The sequence below is a fragment of the Rhinolophus sinicus genome, linkage group LG02 (genome assembly GCF_036562045.2).
Source record: "Rhinolophus sinicus isolate RSC01 linkage group LG02, ASM3656204v1, whole genome shotgun sequence".
NCBI classification, from domain to species: Eukaryota; Metazoa; Chordata; class Mammalia; order Chiroptera; family Rhinolophidae; genus Rhinolophus; species Rhinolophus sinicus.
The window spans coordinates 173,089,014-173,107,982 of NC_133752.1; the positions used below are offsets into that span (position 1 = coordinate 173,089,014).

Sequence of the window (18,969 nt, forward strand, 5' to 3'; positions counted from 1 at the left end):
GCCCCTCCTGTTGTTCCTACATTGATCTGCAGTGAGAGTATTCTTCCCCAACCTTCCAAGCTTCCAATACTTGCAGACAAAACCCATACTTGCTGGTTCCTATTACCTTTGTGATATCGCAAGTATTGCTCGAAATCTCTGAGTCCTACATGGGATCATGATCAAATCCGCTCATCTAATACTTACCATTCCCTGGACACCATGGCCACTTCTGCTGGTCCTGATGCTCCCAGTAGCTTTCGCTGCTTCCTCCTGGAACCAGTACCACTGTGTCCACCAGCAGCTGCCACCCTCTTCTTGATAACTCTGAGACCACCAGGCCTCATGGTCATTTCTGCCTCCTTTCAAAAAGAGTTACTGCTTCTTCTGTCTCCCACCAGTCAATGCCACTTCATATGTTAGTGCTGTTGAAAATGTCAAAGCTGTGCAATGGCCACTAGAGAAGACTGCCTCTCTCTTCTTTTTATGTTATACTTATTAGAAAAATACCAACACTATGCTGCCTGTTCTTCAAGGTCAAAGGCAATATTTTCATTAAACAAAGATTTCCATGTTTACTTAGTGAGTCAATCGGGGCAAGGAATAACAAACAACCTGACAATTTCAGTGGTTTTAGATAGTAAGAGTTGATTTCTGCTCATGTCACTGTCAAGGTGAGGGCAAAGATAGGCAGCCGTGGGGCTCTATACCCCCCGGACATTGAGGGACCCAGGCTCCTTCCACCCAGTGCTTCTTCATCCTTAGGGCCTAGAGACCTCGGCTGGATTATCTGCATGCTTGATCATGCAGGAAGTCTTATGGGCCCAGCCTGAGGTGGTATATGTGACATTTGCCCACATTTATTTGGCTAGAACTCAGACACAGAATATGTGTGTCAACAAAATATGAGCCCAGGAAAAGGAAACAGTTTAGTAAGCATCTAGCCAATCTCTGCTACACTAGTCACCCCAAGTCTTTATAGGATACAGACCGCAGACCTGAGTTCTTGGTGGTGGGTAGGGGGTTCAGGCACTGCTCTACTTAGAAGTGCCTTCTCCTTGAGGGACTAAAGCTTTGTTCCTGAGCTGGGTTTCTTGTCCTGCGTTAGGATTTCCCACTGTGTGTAAGGTAAAGCTCTCCAGGAGGCTCCTCAGTCCCTCCACAGCTAGATTTCTGGAGGCCACTCCTAAATCTGTCAGCAGGGCTTGGACAAGTCTAAACCCACTGGCAGACCCAGCTCAGGCTCAGAGTAGTACCCTCTGCCACACTGGTGTCCAAGAGAATCAGGAAGCCGTAATCAGGATGAGATCAAAAAAGCTGAAAGAAAATACTGTAACAAATAGCAACAAGAGCAAGATGGAGAAAAGCAAACGAGGTGCTCAGCAAAGATTATTTTGGGGTTAAGTGCAAATGTCAAGGCTCCTATGCAGTCAGCCTTGCGTCTGGATCAGGAAGTTCAAAAAGGGTGAGTACAGCGGCAAGTTCACTTCTCATCACAGAGAACATGACTCTATGCCCAGGAGTTGCATGGCTTGTCATGAAGACAAACAGGTTTGTGTTTCCTGAGCATCCTTTAATAAAACACAAGGGCTCACCCAGCTTAGAGTCATACAGACTTGGGGTCTATAGGACATTCTAGAGTCAAGACTATGAAATGCTTTCTGGGCCCTGAGGTTTAAACAAAGCCTTCTTCTTAACAAGTCGCTGGCTGGAGCATGTGTTTAAGAAAGACAGTGTAATTAGGACAGATCCATCCAGGCCAACTTAACCCTCTTTCCTCTAGGCCATCATCACAGCTTGTTCAACTGTCTACTGAAGCACTTGTGGTAGCGATGGGGATGGTGATAGCGCTCATTTACTGAGCATTTATCACCTACAAGAGGAGACACTGTTTTGGACCCTTGCCATCCTTGATCCAAAACTCTGCCCTTCACCAGTCCCCCCGACACTCCCCAAAAGTCCAGTGGACCAAGCATATTGTGATTTGTGTAGATTTCCTGAAGATTCAAAGGGATCAGGGGGAGGGCATTCCACCCAAAAAATATGTTAGACACATCTCTTCTCCCAGGTCTCTGCTCCTGGCTCCATCACCGCTTTTTCCTCTGCCAGGACTCTTGGGTCTGTCCCGATTTTAAGCTTCCTTCTCCTCCCTTTCCTGCCTCTTGCTGCCATTGGCCTGGACATAAGGATGGAATCTCACCTCCATCCTACAGAGGGCAGAATTTTTGTACTGCATGGAAGCTGTCACTTCATACAATGGAATTCTCACACAATGTTCTCCATACTGTCCCTCCAATATATATTCTTGTTTAATTCTCACAATAATCCTATGAGGTAGGTTTTACTACCCCAGTCTTACAATGAGGATGTGTAAGCTAGACAGATAAAGCCACTTGCCCAAAGTCATGCACAGTTCCTACGTGCTTAAGGATTTGAATGCAGGTATGTCTGTTTTTTAATCACAAGCAAAGACATCAAATACATGGCACGAGTGCTACAATTTGCCCTTTCTTAATCCATGGCACACATCAGACACCACATTCTTTTACAGTGAGCTTACACTCAGCTTTAGAATCCTTAACTCAGCTGCCCAGGGAGCCATTACCTATCAGTTTGATTTGGTCTAAAAATTGAAGACTATTTGCAACCCCTGCCTCACTTACAGCGTAGTAACCAGACTAAAAACCCTGTTAAGATAGTACCTGACTCATGATAAGGGTCTAATGTTGAATACAGCTGATATTTGGCCAACGTTTGTTCTAATCAGTTGGGAGTCCTAGCTGAAGAGTCAGACATGCTCTGATTGATTGGTCAGAACCTATGCCACACTAGTTTGTTCATTTTTAGACTACGCCCCTGGTTGAGTCTTTTTAGTTCTGCACTTCTAGATTACTGGTTAAGTCTTAAGTAACGCACCAAAAGTCAATAAATTAGGGTACCACTGGTTCTGTCACTGACATACTAGAACACTTCATTTTTCTGCCCTTCTTAGAGTCTTTATCATAGGCAGCTGTGTTTTATAATGCTTTGAATATATGTCTACCATATTAAAACTCCTATACTAAATGTTGAGTTCTTAAAGACTAGAAGGGAGATCTTCGTATCTTTTTTTAGCCCTAAACAATGCAGAACACATTGCTCCAGATGTTTATTGAATAAACGTGAATTCATAAATGAATGGCTAAATTATAAGAGAAGAATGAAATCAATTTAGAAAAAAAGTTAAAAAGTGGGGAAGGGAGAACATTTTAATAATTAATACAACTTTTTTTAAAGTTTACATTCCTTGATTCATGTCATCCAAATGTGCTCAAGTTCTGTCACTGCTCTACACACCAGCGCCATGGTCCAAGCACCCAGCCGGCATAACTTCAGGAAACCCAGTCCTTCTGCATGTTTATACCTTAGCGGTGCTTACACACTCCACATATGCCTAATGCTGTCACTTCTCCCCTACCCCTCCATTAGGGGGGCTCAGCTTTTCTGACAATTACCTCTGCTCATCTCATCTCTACATCTCCATAAGGCGTCATAACACAGAATAAGAAACGTTAATACTTGATATCAAGAGCCCTGCTCCTGGAGTCCACTGGCTTTAACTTTCTCAAGGGGCCATTCCTGGCCAATCCTTTCTGCAGAGCTGGATATAAAATAGTAAACAAAACCAGCACGATCCTTGCCTTCAAAGACCTTGCAATCTAGTGGGAGATGGACATGAAGCAAGTACTAAATAATGCATCGTTACAAACCGTGATAAGCACTATGAAGGAAAAGAACCTAGTACCCTGAGAGACAGTTACAGGGAGAACATAGAGTAGGTTGTGGTGTGGGGACACGAGGAATTGGCTCTTTGAGAAACTGAGACCTGAAAAGTTGGCAGAAGTTGACTGTGTAAAAACTGAAGAGCAGCGTGTATGAAAGCCTGAGTCAGAAAGAGCTTGGTTCTTTGCAGGAAACCTGTGGGTCTGGAGGATACTTCCAAAGAGCTGGTGGTGAGAAGCGAGAGCTAGACCGGAGCCAGATCATGCAGACGCCTTGAAAGCCTTGACATTAAAGGACTTCAATCAAAAAGCAATATGATCTAATTGGCTGCTATGAGGAAAATAAATGGGAGGAAAACAAGAATGGAAACAGAGACCGGTTAGAAGAAAGAGTCGTGGTAGATTAAGTTCTTCGTGCTTATCTCTCACACACAAAGTAAGCGCAAGTTCTGACCTTTCGCCTGCTTTCCTGTTCTGGCAAGAAAAAAAAATGTGGGTGCTATTTATTTTCCTCTTGACATACAAACTATTAAACCTTACCGAACTCACATTTCTTCTCCTGTGAGCCTGACTATAGATGGGACAGTTACCTATACCCAGCCTGAACGGCATAGCTGCCACTCCAGCAGCTAGGATCCCTGCAACTAAAGTCAGCTGTCATCCATCAGGGGACTAGACCAAATCTCACAGAGACACTGAGGCTCCCTGGCTCTATCTCACCCTGAGTGATACCACTGGGCTAGGTGAAATCATTGCCTTAGATGACAGCCCAACACACAATGACTTTCCCTCTCTATTGATCTGTAATGAAGGGAAGATAAAAGGCCATCATATGCGATATATTATATAAAAGTAAGTTCTCCCTAACTAACACACAATGAAATTAAATTCTATCCATTATTCTCATTTCTATACAATAAATTTTTTTCATCTTTCCTTATTTGAGGCATATTGTTATAATGTAATTTGATGAATTGCTTAAACCTAAAATTTATTGCTTAATGTTCTTTGTTCTCCTATGGTCTAAAACTTATTTCTTAAGCATTTGTAATTATAATCTTGCCTCTTAGATAACTTAATAAAACCTGATCATCACTTAATCTGGCCGGCTTTCTGGCGGCGAGCTTGGTTCATCAGCCTGGGTTTAATATGACACAGTACTTGATCTGACGCTTACTTCATCCCCAGGATGTTGTTTGAGAATTTGAGAGGCGCAATCACAATGGAAGTACTAAGAGGATGTATGTGGCCACAAACCATGCAGAGGTTGTGAGACAAATAAATTTACCTTTGCCACCAAGAATATTTTCTTTCATTCTTTTTTGTTTTATTTTGTTTTCCTTCCAAGAGCTTGTCCTTAAAGAACTAAAGGCTCTGGAAAATTTTTATTCTTACTTATCCAGTTCAGATAATCTCATTTATTTCTTTTTCTTCTTTCTTAACATAAATGTTATCCTTTTATAGCTTAGTCTTCGAAAGCTGAGTAATTACTTTTTATTTCTTTACCCCGGTCTTAAAGACCAAAGGTGGTTTACTTGGAGAGGAGATTTTACATACAGATTATTTCCTCCTTCCTAACACAAGTTGTCTCATTTTATTTCTTTTTCTAAGTTCATCTTAAAAATCTTGGGGGAGGGGGATGGTAGATGAGGGTAAAGGGGATCAAATATATGGTGATGGAAGGAGAACTGACTCTGATTGGTGAACACACAATATGATTTATAGATGATGTAATACAGAATTGTACACCTGAAATCTATGTAACTTTACTAACAATTGTCACCCCAATAAACTTTAATTTAAAAAAAATCTTGAGATTATGCTAAGCGAGATAAGTCAGACAGGAAAAGTCGAAACCATAGGATTTCACTGATACGTGGGATATAAAACTGAAAACAACAAAGGAACAAGACAACAAATAAAGAAACAGAAACTCATAGATACAGACAATAATTTAGTGGTTACCAGAGAGTAAGGGGGTGAGGGGGGGTAAAAGAGGGTAAAAGGGATCAAATATATGGTGATGGCAGGAGAACAGACTATGGGTGGTGAACACACAACATGATATATAGATGATGTATTATAGAATTGTACACCGGAAACCTAGGTAACTTTACTAACCATTGTAACCCCAATAAACTTTAGCTTTTTTAAAAAAAAAAAAAAATCAATGTTTTGTTTACTCCTCCGCTTCCTCAGTCTTAAAAGCCACCTTATTTGAGGTGGTCCTATTCAAGATGTTTTCTAATAGGTTTTTATATTTTCCTCCACCCCTTTTTGGAGGAACACTTATTCCCCAATCCTCAGATTTGCACTAGAGCCCCATGGAAGAAGTGAATGTTGTGATAGATTGAGTTCACAAAGAAGGAGGGCATGCTTACCATAGCTCCTTCCCCTTTGGGACTCATTCAGTCATTCATTTTTTAAATCATTCACTCAACAAATATTTGAGCGACTGCTACTTTCTGAGCCCTATTCTAAATGCTGGGGGTATAAAAATCAAACAAAATAGACAAAAAAATATCCTTGCCCTTGTGGTGTGTGTATTTGTGGGAGCAATGGAGGTAAGCAGGGGACAAGGTAGATAAATAAATATGTCAGATGGTAATAGATGTTATGGAGAAAAATAGAATAGAGAAGGGAAATAAAGTATAGAAGTTGAGGTGGTGAGGGTGGCAGGGTGTCCCATTTAAAATAGAATGATTAGAGAAGGCCTCAGTAAGAGGGTGACAGTGAACAAAGATCTGTGGAGGCAGCATGAATAGCAAGTGAAAAGCCTTTGAGGTAGACACGTGCCTGGCCTGTTTGAGGACCAGCAAGAATGTGGCTGGAAAGGATGGTTCTAGGGAAAGAGTAAGAGATGAGATCAGATACGGCCAGAGCAGAAACAGGTTATATAGACTCTGTAGGCCCAAGTAAAGACTTTGCCTTTAGTCTATGTTAAATAGGAAGCCTCTGAAAGTTTGAGGGCACAGAAGTGTTGATTTGACTCAGATTTTTAAAGATCCCATTGGGTCACTTTGTTGTTCTAATAGATTGTGTGAGTGATTTGGGTGGTGAATAGCTTTGGGCTACTGCAATGGTCCAGGAGAGACATGATGGTGGCTTAGACAAAGATGGTGACAGTGGAGGTGGGAAGAAGTGATGGGATTCTTAATTTATTTTGAAGGTAGAGGACACAGGATTTGCTGATAATTGAATGTGAGGTTTGAGCAAGACAGGAATCAAGGAGACTCTGAGGCTTTTGGCCCGAGCAATTGGAAAACTAGAGAATCGGGGCAGGGTTTGGTTTAGGATGTGCTAAATTGGACATCCAATTGGATATGCCAGTGGAAATGGTGATTAGGCAGTTGGATATAAGAATCTGGAGTTCAGGGAGAAATCCCAAGTGGAGATATAAATTTGGGGGTCATTAGCATATAGCCCATATTTGAATGAAATCACCTAAAGAGTGACTGTGATAGAAGAGAGAGAGGAAGGCAAGGGGAGGGGATAGTGAATGCTGCAACATTTTAACACTCGCATTTCAACACTCACAGCTCATGGAGAAGAGGAAGAACCAGCAGAGGAAACCCGCAGGAGTAGCCAGTGAGATTGAAGGGTAACCAGGAGAATCTGGTGTCCTGGAAGCCAAGGAAAAAGGGTGTTTGGGGGTGGGAGTGTAATCAATTGTTTCAAATGCTGCAGAGAGATCAAGGAAGAAAAGACTAGGAGTGATCTACCTACCCTCAGAGCATGCATTTTGGTCTACTCTCTGCCATGACTTAAGGGGCCCCAGTTGTCTGCCATGCCATACTTGGTAAGTCTCTAATTCAAAGGAAGGATTAGAAACTTCTTTTGGCCATAGATCTAAGCCATGTCACACAGTCTAGCTTTCTTTCAATAGTGAAGCTGGTATTTTTATCTCCATCTGCCCATCTCCTCAACCTATTCTCAATTTAGTCAGAACTATTCAGGGAAGATGGGTCTTAATTTATCGGCCCCTTAACCTTCAACAACCATAAATATTCTTTTTGTGCATCTCTGCTTGATAGTGGTGAAGTTCTGTTCTCTTAGATGGTAGGTTTTCCCAATGATATTGTTTTCTCTTCTATTTGCCCTTAGAGAGATTCTCCCCCAAGCTACTTTCTTCTTCTCTAATCCATCTCCTAACACCTGACATGGAGCCAAAGACCTTATTCCAGCTATGTAGTGATTCTTTCTTCTTATTGGAAGCAGATGGGATTAACAGACCATGCTTAATTGTTTCATAAACCTCTTCACAGAAGCCAGGCTATATATCTAACACAAGGGAGAAGAAGGTGGATTTTTTACAACTTCAGTATTTAAAAGCCCCTCTTTATGGAGAAACTGTGCTTGTATGTTTTCATGGTTCTAAGAGGACAGGAATAAACTTACCCCTTGGTGACTCAAGTGAAGTAGATATGATGGGATATTTCCATGAGCCCATAGTATTTGCTCTGAGCAAAGTAACAGGTGAAGTGAAAAACAATCTTACTCCTTGGAAAAGTCACCAGATCATGCCTGCAAACATTCAGTTGCCCTCTCTCATCCATGTCCTGACAAAGACACACTGAGTCTGGTGGACAACCACTGGGAGCTTTAAGGAAGACACCCTTAGACAGAGGAAGAGAGTCGTGAAAATCATAAAGGTGATGGGAAATCCTCTGATGCCCTCTGGCTCTTGGTGTCTGAAATCTTGAGGTCAAAAGCATCAAGGAACAGTCTAGCTCAGAAAGGACACTTGCCATAATTTTGGAAGATGCTAAAAATAAAACCAAAGAGGATTTCTTAGATGATATTGCATGGGGCAATCTTCCATGAAATTAGACATATTTATTCTTTATTTTCTCTTTTACCTGGGAGTTAAAGACCTCGAGTATTTTGTTGTTGTTTGCCTTGTCAATAGCTTTAAAGAATATTAAGTAGGATTCTTAGAGAAATTGACATGATGCTGTTTTTCTTATTACCATCACAAATACTTTATGTTCATTCTACTGCTCCCTCTTGCCTCCAGGAGTAAAATTTTGTTCTTTTTTTCAGGAGATTCTCATCCCCTGAAAAACATTTATTTATTTATTTATTTTATTAAATTTATTGGGGTGACAATTGTTAGTAAAATTACATAGATTTCAGGTGTACAATTCTGTATTACATCATCTATAAATCCCATTGTGTGTTCACCACCCAGAGTCAGTTCTCCTTCCATCACCATATATTTGATCCCCCTTACCCTCATCTCCCACCCCCCACACCCCTTACCCTCTGGTAACCACTAAACTATTGTCTGTGTCTATGAGTTTCTGTTTCTCATTTGTTTGTCTTGTTCTTTTGTTGTTTTTGGTTTATATACCACATATCAGTGAAATCACATGGTTCTCTGCTTTTTCTATCTGACTTATTTCGCTCAGCATTACACTCTCAAGATCCATCCATGTTGTCACAAATGTTCCTATGTCATCTTTTCTTACCGCCAAATAGTATTCCATTGTGTATATATACCACAACTTCTTTATCCATTCATCTATCGAAGGACATTTTGGTTGTTTCCATGTCTTGGCCACCGTAAACAAAGCTGCAATGAACATTGGAGCACACGTGTCTTTATCTCTAAATGGAAAAACATTTATTTTTATGTTTCTTTGTCTACCTTGGCCTTAAAGTAATGAAACTCTGTTGTCTTATTCCAGAGATTTTCGTTTACATAAATTACTTTTTTCTTCATTAATAGCCTCTACAACAAACGTATTTTTGGTAGAGGACATTTCACATAATGTTAAATTGTTCTTTGAGACTACAGATTTTTTTCCTCAGCCTTAAATACTTATGATTGAGAGTTCTTCAATTGAGAAAAGTCTGTGTGCACCTTTTCTCTTTCACCTTGAAACTAGGACTAGAAATATTAGACACTGAAGAACTTCATTACCCTTTGGCTTTATATTATATAATTCTTTCTAAGTAGAATAACAATTTAATTTTCAAGCTCTTTTCCATTAAATCATTATTCAAGTTTTACAATATTAATCTCATTGATGATGTATCATCTCTTCCAGTTCCTGATACATAGTAAACTACATATTCTTAAGTTTTAATTTAAATAAGAAATTAAGGAGAAAATTAGGCAAAAATTTAGCCCAAAATGGAATAATAAACAAAAAAACTTCTTTAATCATAATCACATTCAACGTATTTCCTCAGACATTCATCACCTATCAACTTTAATTTTATGCCTTCTAAGTAAATCCAGAATGACAATTTCAGACTAAAAGGCAGTATAGCCTTCAAACGAGGGCAAAAGGGGTTACTGTTCTGGACAAACCAGACTTTGAAGTGTCTTCCTTGAAATGTTCAAAGTCCCTTCCAGTGCCTGGGATCAAGTAGGATTCAGTGCCATTCAGGTGGAGCATGTCCCTGCCAGCTCCTGTTTCTCTTCTTAGGGGAGCCCTTGGACCCTGCCCCCACTCAGATGCCCATGAATTTTGTAATACATTTTAAATCCAATGGTTTACACTTATGAGTCCTGTTAGAAATACTTCCCCCGCCCCCCTCCACCCGCCAATAGCCTCCCCAGCACACAGAGCCACCGTACCCCATTCACACCCTCATGTCCAATGTCAGCCCGGCTGAAGGGGATTTGAGTGTGTGTGGTTGTTTCTTTTAATAACACTAGATCACAAAATTGGAAGGGATCTCAGAGGTCAGCAAATCTAATCCCCACTGTCTTGGTGTAGAATTAACCCCTGGTCATTCTCAGAATGTAAAAGAATTTACGAGATTCTACAAGAGTAAGAAAAGATTTATTGAAAGTTGAGAGAGAAAGAGTTGTGGCAAAGGGAATTTTGACCAGGCAGAGCCGAATAGGGACAGCTGTGCTGATGAGAACAAGTGCTGGGGTTTTATATTTTTCCATGCAGGATGTAGCTTGCCTGTCAGCTTGCAGGGGGGCTGTCATTACAATCGTCTTCTCCTGAGAACTGTCCTGTTCCCAACTATGATGTATATCAGCTTGCAAGGGGTTGCTGTTGTGATTTGAAACTGTTCTGTTCCTATCTATGATGGATGTAAGGTGCTTGTCAGCTTACAGGTGCAGTGCTAGCCAGGGGACTCAGAACCAAGTGGTTAATGTTTAGCTCATTCCTGTTAGCCCACAAGCTCGCTCCTGTTAACTCTTTGCCTGTCCCATCCTGCCAGCTCACAAGCTCCTATTAACGCTTTACTGTCTCATCACCCACTGAGTAGGAATTGCTTCTGTAATCCTCCATCATTTCATCTCTGCTTGGACATTATCAGCTGCTGACAGCTCGTAGCATGCAGCAGAGATCCACCGTTGGATAAGTTTGTGACTGTTACCCACAACCACACCCAGCAACACTAACTCTCCCTTCTGAGGTCATAGGGAACAAGGCCTAATCCCTCTTCCATATAGCAATCCTTAAAATGCCTGAAATATTGAGGCAGGGTTCTTCAGAAATTTTGCTTCAAGTTATTTCCTCCTTTCTATCAAAAATATTTTTCTTTTCCCTTTCCTTTGCCTTCAGTACATGAAGTTTTGTCTCCCAATGCAAGAGGTTTTCTTTGACATTAATTTCTCCTTGAGCAACGAAGCCTCACTTTCTTTAGAGAGAAGGCTTTATAAGAAATCTCTCATTTCTCTTTCTATGTTAACCTTAAAGACCTGAGGTTATGATCTCATTTCTAAAAATGAAGTTCCTTTCTTGTTTACTAGGCCAACCTTAATGAGAGAAAGCACCTTAGAGGAAGGATTTTTGCATAAAGTTTTTCTGTCTATCCCATATAATCTCTTACAAATTCTTTCTATAATGTTACTTTCTATCCTGCACGTTTGTTCCCTTATCTGAGAAATTGTTGAATACATTTTTCTCCACTCTCCAGTCTTAAAGATGAGGGATAGAAGAGTCTATTTGCTTCTGTTACAAATGTATTGCTTTTTATACCTTAGCCTTATAGATCTGTGGATTTGTTCTCTTTTAGTGAACAGGCAAAAAGCACAAGCTGGCTACTTAGACAATAGATACAACGGGGTCCAGTGACCAGGTATTACTTATTATTATTTTCATATTGTTTTAATTTTAAAAGAATAAAAGAGGATATGATTCATTTCAAGTTTATCTTTTTGTGTGTCATTTGAATGAAATAAAAATGTACTTTATTAACATATGTACAAAATGAATTTCAGCTACTTCAAATAATGACATAGATCTAAATGTACTAATATGGGAACATGCCCATCATAAGTTTCAGAAATATATATGTATAAAGTAATTCTGTGTGTGTGTGTGTGTGTGTGTGCCTACGGAAAAATGTTTTATGTACGTAAAAAGGTGCAATGGACTAAATGTTTGTGCCCCCCCAAAAAAATTCACATGTTGAAACCTAATCCCCAATGTGATAGTATTTGGAGGTGAGGTCTTTGGGACGTGATTAGATCATGAGAGTAGAACCCTCATGAATGGGATTAGTGCCCTTAAAAAAGAGACCCCAGAGAGTCACTCACCCGTTTTCCATGTGAGGATACAAGAAGTAGATGGCCATCTGTGAACCAGGAAGCAGGTTCTTACCAGATACCCAATCTGCTGGAAACTTGATCTTGGACTTCTCAGCCTCCAGAACTGTAAGAAATAAATTTCTGTTGTTGATAAGCCACCCAGTCTATGATATTTTTTGTTATAGCAGCCTCAAAAGACTAAGACAGGCAAGATAAATACAAAATTGTCAAGAGTGGTTATCTCTGGGAGGTGTGTTGTTTTGCATCCATGAAGGGAAAGTACTGTTATAGGAAAACTCTCACTTTTGACCCTATATTCACTTGTATTAGTGCATAAAAAGCATATATTTCTTGTAAAAAATTTTAAAGTTGCCACAGAAATAAAAAAGAGGAAATATACTAAGGACATAGAATTGATCAAGAGAAATTATATAAAATATAGATATTAATTTCCATTAAAATACTTTTCTAATATCTATTTACATTTTATTTACCTCAAATTATACCATCTAGTTTAATTTTATAACCTGCTCTTCTTGTTTATTTTAGTGGTGATTATATTTAACATTAATTATAACTTCCTTATGAAATAATGTGATGAACTTTGATATCCTTCCCCTTGCATGCTATAGACTAGGGAAATATCTCTTAAGGAGACATTACGCATGTTTACCCACGGTAGAATTTCAGAGTGTTTATATTATAACATTTCTTCACATAGAATACTTTATTTTTCCTGGCAGTAGTCAATTTTCAATTTTCTCACCCAGTATGTAGTTCCCAGCTTTGTTGAATCCCTGTTTTCCTCAACTTGAATCTAATCAGCTTCAATCTCTTAGGGATGTTTTCATAGGCTATTTGAAAGAGATGATAAACCAGTCTCCCCCGTGTTTTTTCTCTTAAAAAAATAAATAATCCTTTCCCTTGTTTAATTATACAAATCAAATAGAATTTCTGGTTCCTGCAAAGATGGAAACCTGGCACACTTTGCTGGCTCCCTTCCCCAGAATGAGACAAGGAAAAGTTTAAAGCGAACGGGAATTCCAGGAACAAATGACATGGACAGGAGACACCTCTGGGGAGATGGAAGTAGTGCACCTGAGGTGGTGGGGGCAGATAGGTCGTCTGTAGCCTGGGGCAGAACCCTCCTAGAGAAATAGGCTAGTGTAAACAAGTTTACATTTCCTCTTGTCTCTTCCCCACTCTGCTTTGAGGCAATGATTGCCTTTGTGTTCACCAGGAAAATCAGTGAAATGGGGGTTCAGGACAAAGAATCAGGCAACCAAAATCTCAGCTAGAATTAGGAGTTCATGAAAATGGGAGAACTAACTGGACTGAAGCATTTACTCCTCCATTCTTTCACTGTACTCCCTGACTATTAACTTTCGAATTATATGTCTAGCCTGGATCTTGCCCTTTAACTCCAGACACTTACAGACAAAACTGTCTACTCATAACTTTCCTTGATGTCTAATAGGCATCACAAACAAAGTGTGTCTTCAACCAAACTCCTGACCTTTTTCCCCCCAAATCCTATTCCTTTTGCAGTTTTCCTCATTACAATAAGTGACAATTCTGTCTTTCTAGTTACTGATTCCTAATCTATTGGTATTGTCTTCAATTTATAAATTCACACAATGGAGAATTACGCAGCTGTAGAAAGAAATAAGATTTCTATTATCACTACAGAGTGAATTCCATGATGTATGGTTAGGTGAAAAAAGCAAGATACAGGATAAAATGTATAGTATTCTACCTTTTACCTAAAAATGGAGAAAATATGAAAAAATGCACGTGTTTTCAAAAATGGAAGTATAAGGTAAAATGTAATGGAAAAATGGTTACTTTACGAGGAAGGAAGAAGTATGTTAGAGAGAATGGAGTTAGAAGCTAAACTTCTCTGAATATACTTTGATAGCTTTTAATTCAGAAACCAGGTAAACAGTTTACATAATTATAAAGCAAAATTAAATCAAGATAGGAAAATGTCAATCCCTGAAAACTGAAAACAAAATATCAAGTAGATCAATTTAATGGCTTAACTATATAGAGAAGAATTCATTCAATAATTTCAAAGTACAGCAACTTTACTGTACCCTCCTAGTAGGATATATTCTGAAAGGGAAAAAAACAGAATTACAAACAATCTTAAATTGTATTCAGGGGTCATGTTGCTACTAAAAATAGTATGAAACTATTATACAGATGTATATAATAGTATATAAGAGAATAAAGCAAATAAGTAATTTGTTAATGATGTTTGAAACTATCATATCCACATGTAGAATAAACTAAAGCAAATTAAGAAATTATGTTAATAAGAGTAAAAAGATACAAATAAAAAATCAAAGAAGTTAGATAAAGAAAACTGTACTATTTTATTTGAATCGGAAATATGGGTATTAACTTATGAGGTATTTTTCTTTTACATAGAAGAATACGTATTTATAGCTCTGTCCAGGAAAAAGGCCTAGAAGCAATGACCAACTCAATGAGGACCCCTAGTGCCAAGACTGTAATCTCTAAATACCATTTCTCACGAAAAGGAACACGGACTCCTTGGGAAAATGAATGATTTCTGTGTGGAGCAGGAATGAGCCTGGAACACCTAGTCATACTAGAAAACAAGGAAGCTACTGAAGTTCACTGGGGTCATGTCAAAAGGTCACAGAAACCAATGTGAAGAAGTTCCTCATGGTCAAAACTGAAACAATTTGAAGGGGCTCCCAATAGCCAAAGACCGAATGTTATCGACAAGAATAATGATTGCAATAAACTGAAACATATAAAATATGGTAAAAGCCATACGTTTATAATAATACTTTTTTAAAAATCTCATTGATCACCTTTAGAGGATACAAAAGGACCAGATAATTTATCTGAAAACTGGAAATTCAAGAAAGTTAATACCTCATGGGGCAATCCTCATACAAGAAGTGAGTGACAAATATTCTCTTCTTCCCTTTCAAGCAGACAATTCTTACACGCACTCACATGACTTCCCAGAGCGACCAGAGAAGGATTAACCTCTAGTTCCCCACAGTGGGATCAACTCAATGAGGTGCTCTAAGGGTATCTTTTCCTCCTTTCCTGATTCTTCCTTCTTCTGTTCCTTTGTGGATCATTTTCCAAAATAACAACCATCACACGAGTCCTTGTCTCAGACTCTGCATTTTTGAAGAACCTAAGCTAAAACAGTTGGTAATAGAAGTAGCTCTTAAAAGCAGACCCCCAGAATGAGATTCTGGAACTGGGTCACTTACAAGTCAGATATTGGTAAGGACACCATTACTGGTGACAAGTAAGAGAGATCATTATAAAGACTACAGAGTTGGCTGGCTTTTGTTCATGGCGTTAGAAGCTTTGAAGAAAAAAATAAAAACAGGTGCTCAGATTAACAACTCAAGACATCCTGTGAAACTGTCAGACATCTCAAGACATCCTGTGAAAGTGAGAAAGCCTCCATGGCAGTGTTTAAAGAGGTTCTTATCCTTTGTAGCCACAGGGGGCAGACTCTGCTGAAAATCAAGTCCAGAATTTAATTGCTTGGCTAGCAGAGCTCAAAGAACAGGGCTCATGTCACGGTCAGGGACCTGATGTGATGACAATAAGAATCAAAGACCTAAGAGGAGGATATCTGGGTGCATGCGCCTAACAACCTTAAGCCCTGATACCTCTTAATCCTCCAGGTTAGAAAGGGTAGTTGCATCCCACTTGCTAAAGGAGAATAGCCTCCGTTCAACTGGAGACACCCAACCGAATTCACCTGAGGTAGATGCTTCACAAAATGGTGCGTGTCCTCCTCAAGATCTGGCTCCATCTTCTCTAACTGCCTTCAAACCAATGACTGGGAACAAGTCACAACATAACCCAGGTGGGGAACTCCTCCTCTGGAAACATATTGTATATATACCCAGTGAATTTAAATACCTGGCCAACATGTATCAGCAGGAAATGGGGCGTGTGTGGGAGTGGAGCTTAAGGATGTTAGACAGGGAGGGAAGAACATAAGGCAGGATGAGAAACAATTATTGACATGGAGCTTACTGTCCTGACAAGGACACCTGAAGTCAATCCTCAAATACTGCTGGGATGATGCCTTGAAGCTTGGACACAGTGTTGGTCTGCCATGAGATAGAAATGCTGGTACTACCTTTGACAGAGTGTTAAGGAAGGTGTTAGTAGGTTCAGGAAAGGACAAATGTTAGAATGAACAGTATATAAATCTGAGAACCTGCTCTAACTAGGCACCTCAGGAAGGTTCAGAAGGCATTCCCATCACAAAAGAGATAAAAGATAACACTGGTGATGGGGCACCAGCATCTTTGGGAAGTTCAGAGGTAACTGTCTTCTATACATCATACTTGATTGTAGGACACGCTATCGTGGAATTGGGCTCTCTATCATCAATTGGGGTGATAGGATTCCAGAATAGCAGAAGCCAGATAGCGGCACATAATCTTAAGAGTCAAGGTAAATATAATTATTGTAATACAGACCAAGGCTGAGCGATAATCAAGGTCCCTTGACCTACCAGGATCTGTGGCAGAGACTAATAGACCATGGTATTACTGGGAGAAATGTAGACGGGCAACAGATTAGAAAACTCCTTGGTTTATATAACCAAACAAAAATTAAAGTTGGTGAGCAAAAGGCTGATATCAGTCACCAGAATGGGTACTTGCAATCTCACTTTCTAGATCTAGGAAAGTCCTGAGACTTAGAGCCTACTGATTGAAGAGGAAGCCTAGTCCCCTTGATAAAGGACCCTGCAATGCCACTGCAAACACATACAATAAACACTTCCCCAAAGGGACCTGCAGCCATTTTCCAGGAATATTAGGGAAGGGGAAATACCCAGACCTTTTGAGGGCTATTAAATATACAGTCTGGGCTAATACTGATACCAGGGGACCTGAAATGCCTTCAGAGTCCCCAAGTTAGAGTGGAAGCTTATGAAAGACAGGAGATAAGTGGAGTCCTAGCCCCATTCCATCTCAAAGTGGGTACAAAGGGTACACGACCCTACCAGTAGCTGTCAGGTCCCTAAGTGCATCCTTGGGAAGGTTATATTTAAAAACAGGGAAAGACTTCAGATTTTTTCTTGAACTGTGGAGTTAGAGTTATTGTGGTAGAAGTGAAAGTCTCCAAAGTCACCTGCCTCCTCTTCCAGCCATGATACTATGTCAAAAAGAATATCACATATTGGGAAGAATTACAAAAGTTGGTATCACTTTCAAAGAATTGAAGGAGTCAGGGTGTCATGTGGGTGGCCTGCGGGGTCTCTTGTCCTGCTCCCCACATAAGAATGCAGGACACGGTGAGGCCAAAAAGGAACACCCACAGAGCCAGAGATAGGGGAGTCATACCACTATATTCTCGCTGTCGGCTGGGTTGGAGACACAGGAAGCAGGATCCACACGACCTGCAACTTGCCCTCTGCTTCTCTCTCTCTGCCAACCAACCAACCTCACTTGCTAACTGCAATCCGCTCTTACTAGCTCAGCCAGCATCTTCTTGCTAGCCCCCATTTTCTGCTAGTGTAGCCACGGCAGTTATATAGTGGCCAATGGCTCATTGGTTATAGCTGACATCCAACTAGCCATAGCTGATGGCCATCCAATCACAGTTGATGGCCATTTACTACCTGAGCCAGCACCTTTCCACATGAGGCCGAGAGCCTGGAAACTGCACTCCTGGCTCTGCCCCCACAACATGTCTGGTACTTAGGCTGGGACAACTCAAAGGCTGAGCTCAAGGGGGATTACCAACCCAGTTTTTTGTTTTATGTATACTCTCATGTGGCTTGGGCTTTCTCACAGCATAGCAGCCTCAAGTAGTCAGCCTTCTTATATCGTAGCTCAGGGCTCCAAGGGCAAGCAAACAAGACAGAAGCTTCATGGCCTTTCTAACTTATCTCAGAAGTCAAACAGTGTCATTTCTGTCACATTCTATTATAACTGAGTTACTATAAGTCAGTGACAAAAGCCAGTCCAGATTCAACGGAAAGGGAAATTAGACTCCACCTCTCAGTGGAAAGACTGTCAAAAAATCTGTAGTCATCTTTAAAACTGAAACACTGGAGGAGCTTTCAGAATGCAGATTTCAATTTTTGAATTAAATACAGTGGTATAAAAGCAAAATGTATCCATTATCTCTTAGAAAATTACCCCAAAACAGCAAGGAGAAAGAGAAACACAAATATAATATTCAATAAAATTAAAAAATAGTTGAAACCCTGGACCTTAAAGTAGACAAAAGAATGCCAAAAGCAAAGGGGATTAAGCAGGATTCAGGAAAATTCAGAGAAGGAGAGATCACCCAAGGATATACTTGTAGGTCTCAGAAAGAGTTGGCAAAGGCATTTCACCAAGGTTAAGGGCATACACGAAAGTGTAAAATCAAAATAATTTGTTTGCAACAGTGGGGAATAGGATGCACTAATTGATTCCAAAAAATACAGAAGGTGGGCTTAAAGAAGAATCCCTTGGACTAGGCATATTCACCCCTCCCCCATCCTCCTCCTCCTTTTCTTCTTCGTCATCATCACCATCATCATCATCATCAGTCCTTAAAGAGGTAGGGAAAGAGACAATTTACTTTTTGAGCTGATTTTATCTGGTTGAAGAAGAGTGGGGAAAGACTAATAAATTCCTACATAAATCTCAGAATTGTTCTTTAAAATGTCCCTAACTTGAAACATGTACTTGCCCCTTCTTCACA

General features: G+C 40.0%; 1 protein-coding gene across 1 annotated transcript in view; it reads right to left on the reverse strand.

Moving 5' to 3' along the window:
* FAM234B (family with sequence similarity 234 member B) overlaps nucleotides 1–18,969 on the reverse strand; it is a 66,106-nt gene that overhangs the window by 34,642 nt on the left and 12,495 nt on the right. Inside the window, exon 3 of the mRNA XM_074325987.1 lies at nucleotides 12,256–12,370. Coding sequence (XP_074182088.1) covers nucleotides 12,256–12,370 — 115 coding nt within the window. The remainder of the gene's footprint in view (nucleotides 1–12,255; nucleotides 12,371–18,969) is intronic.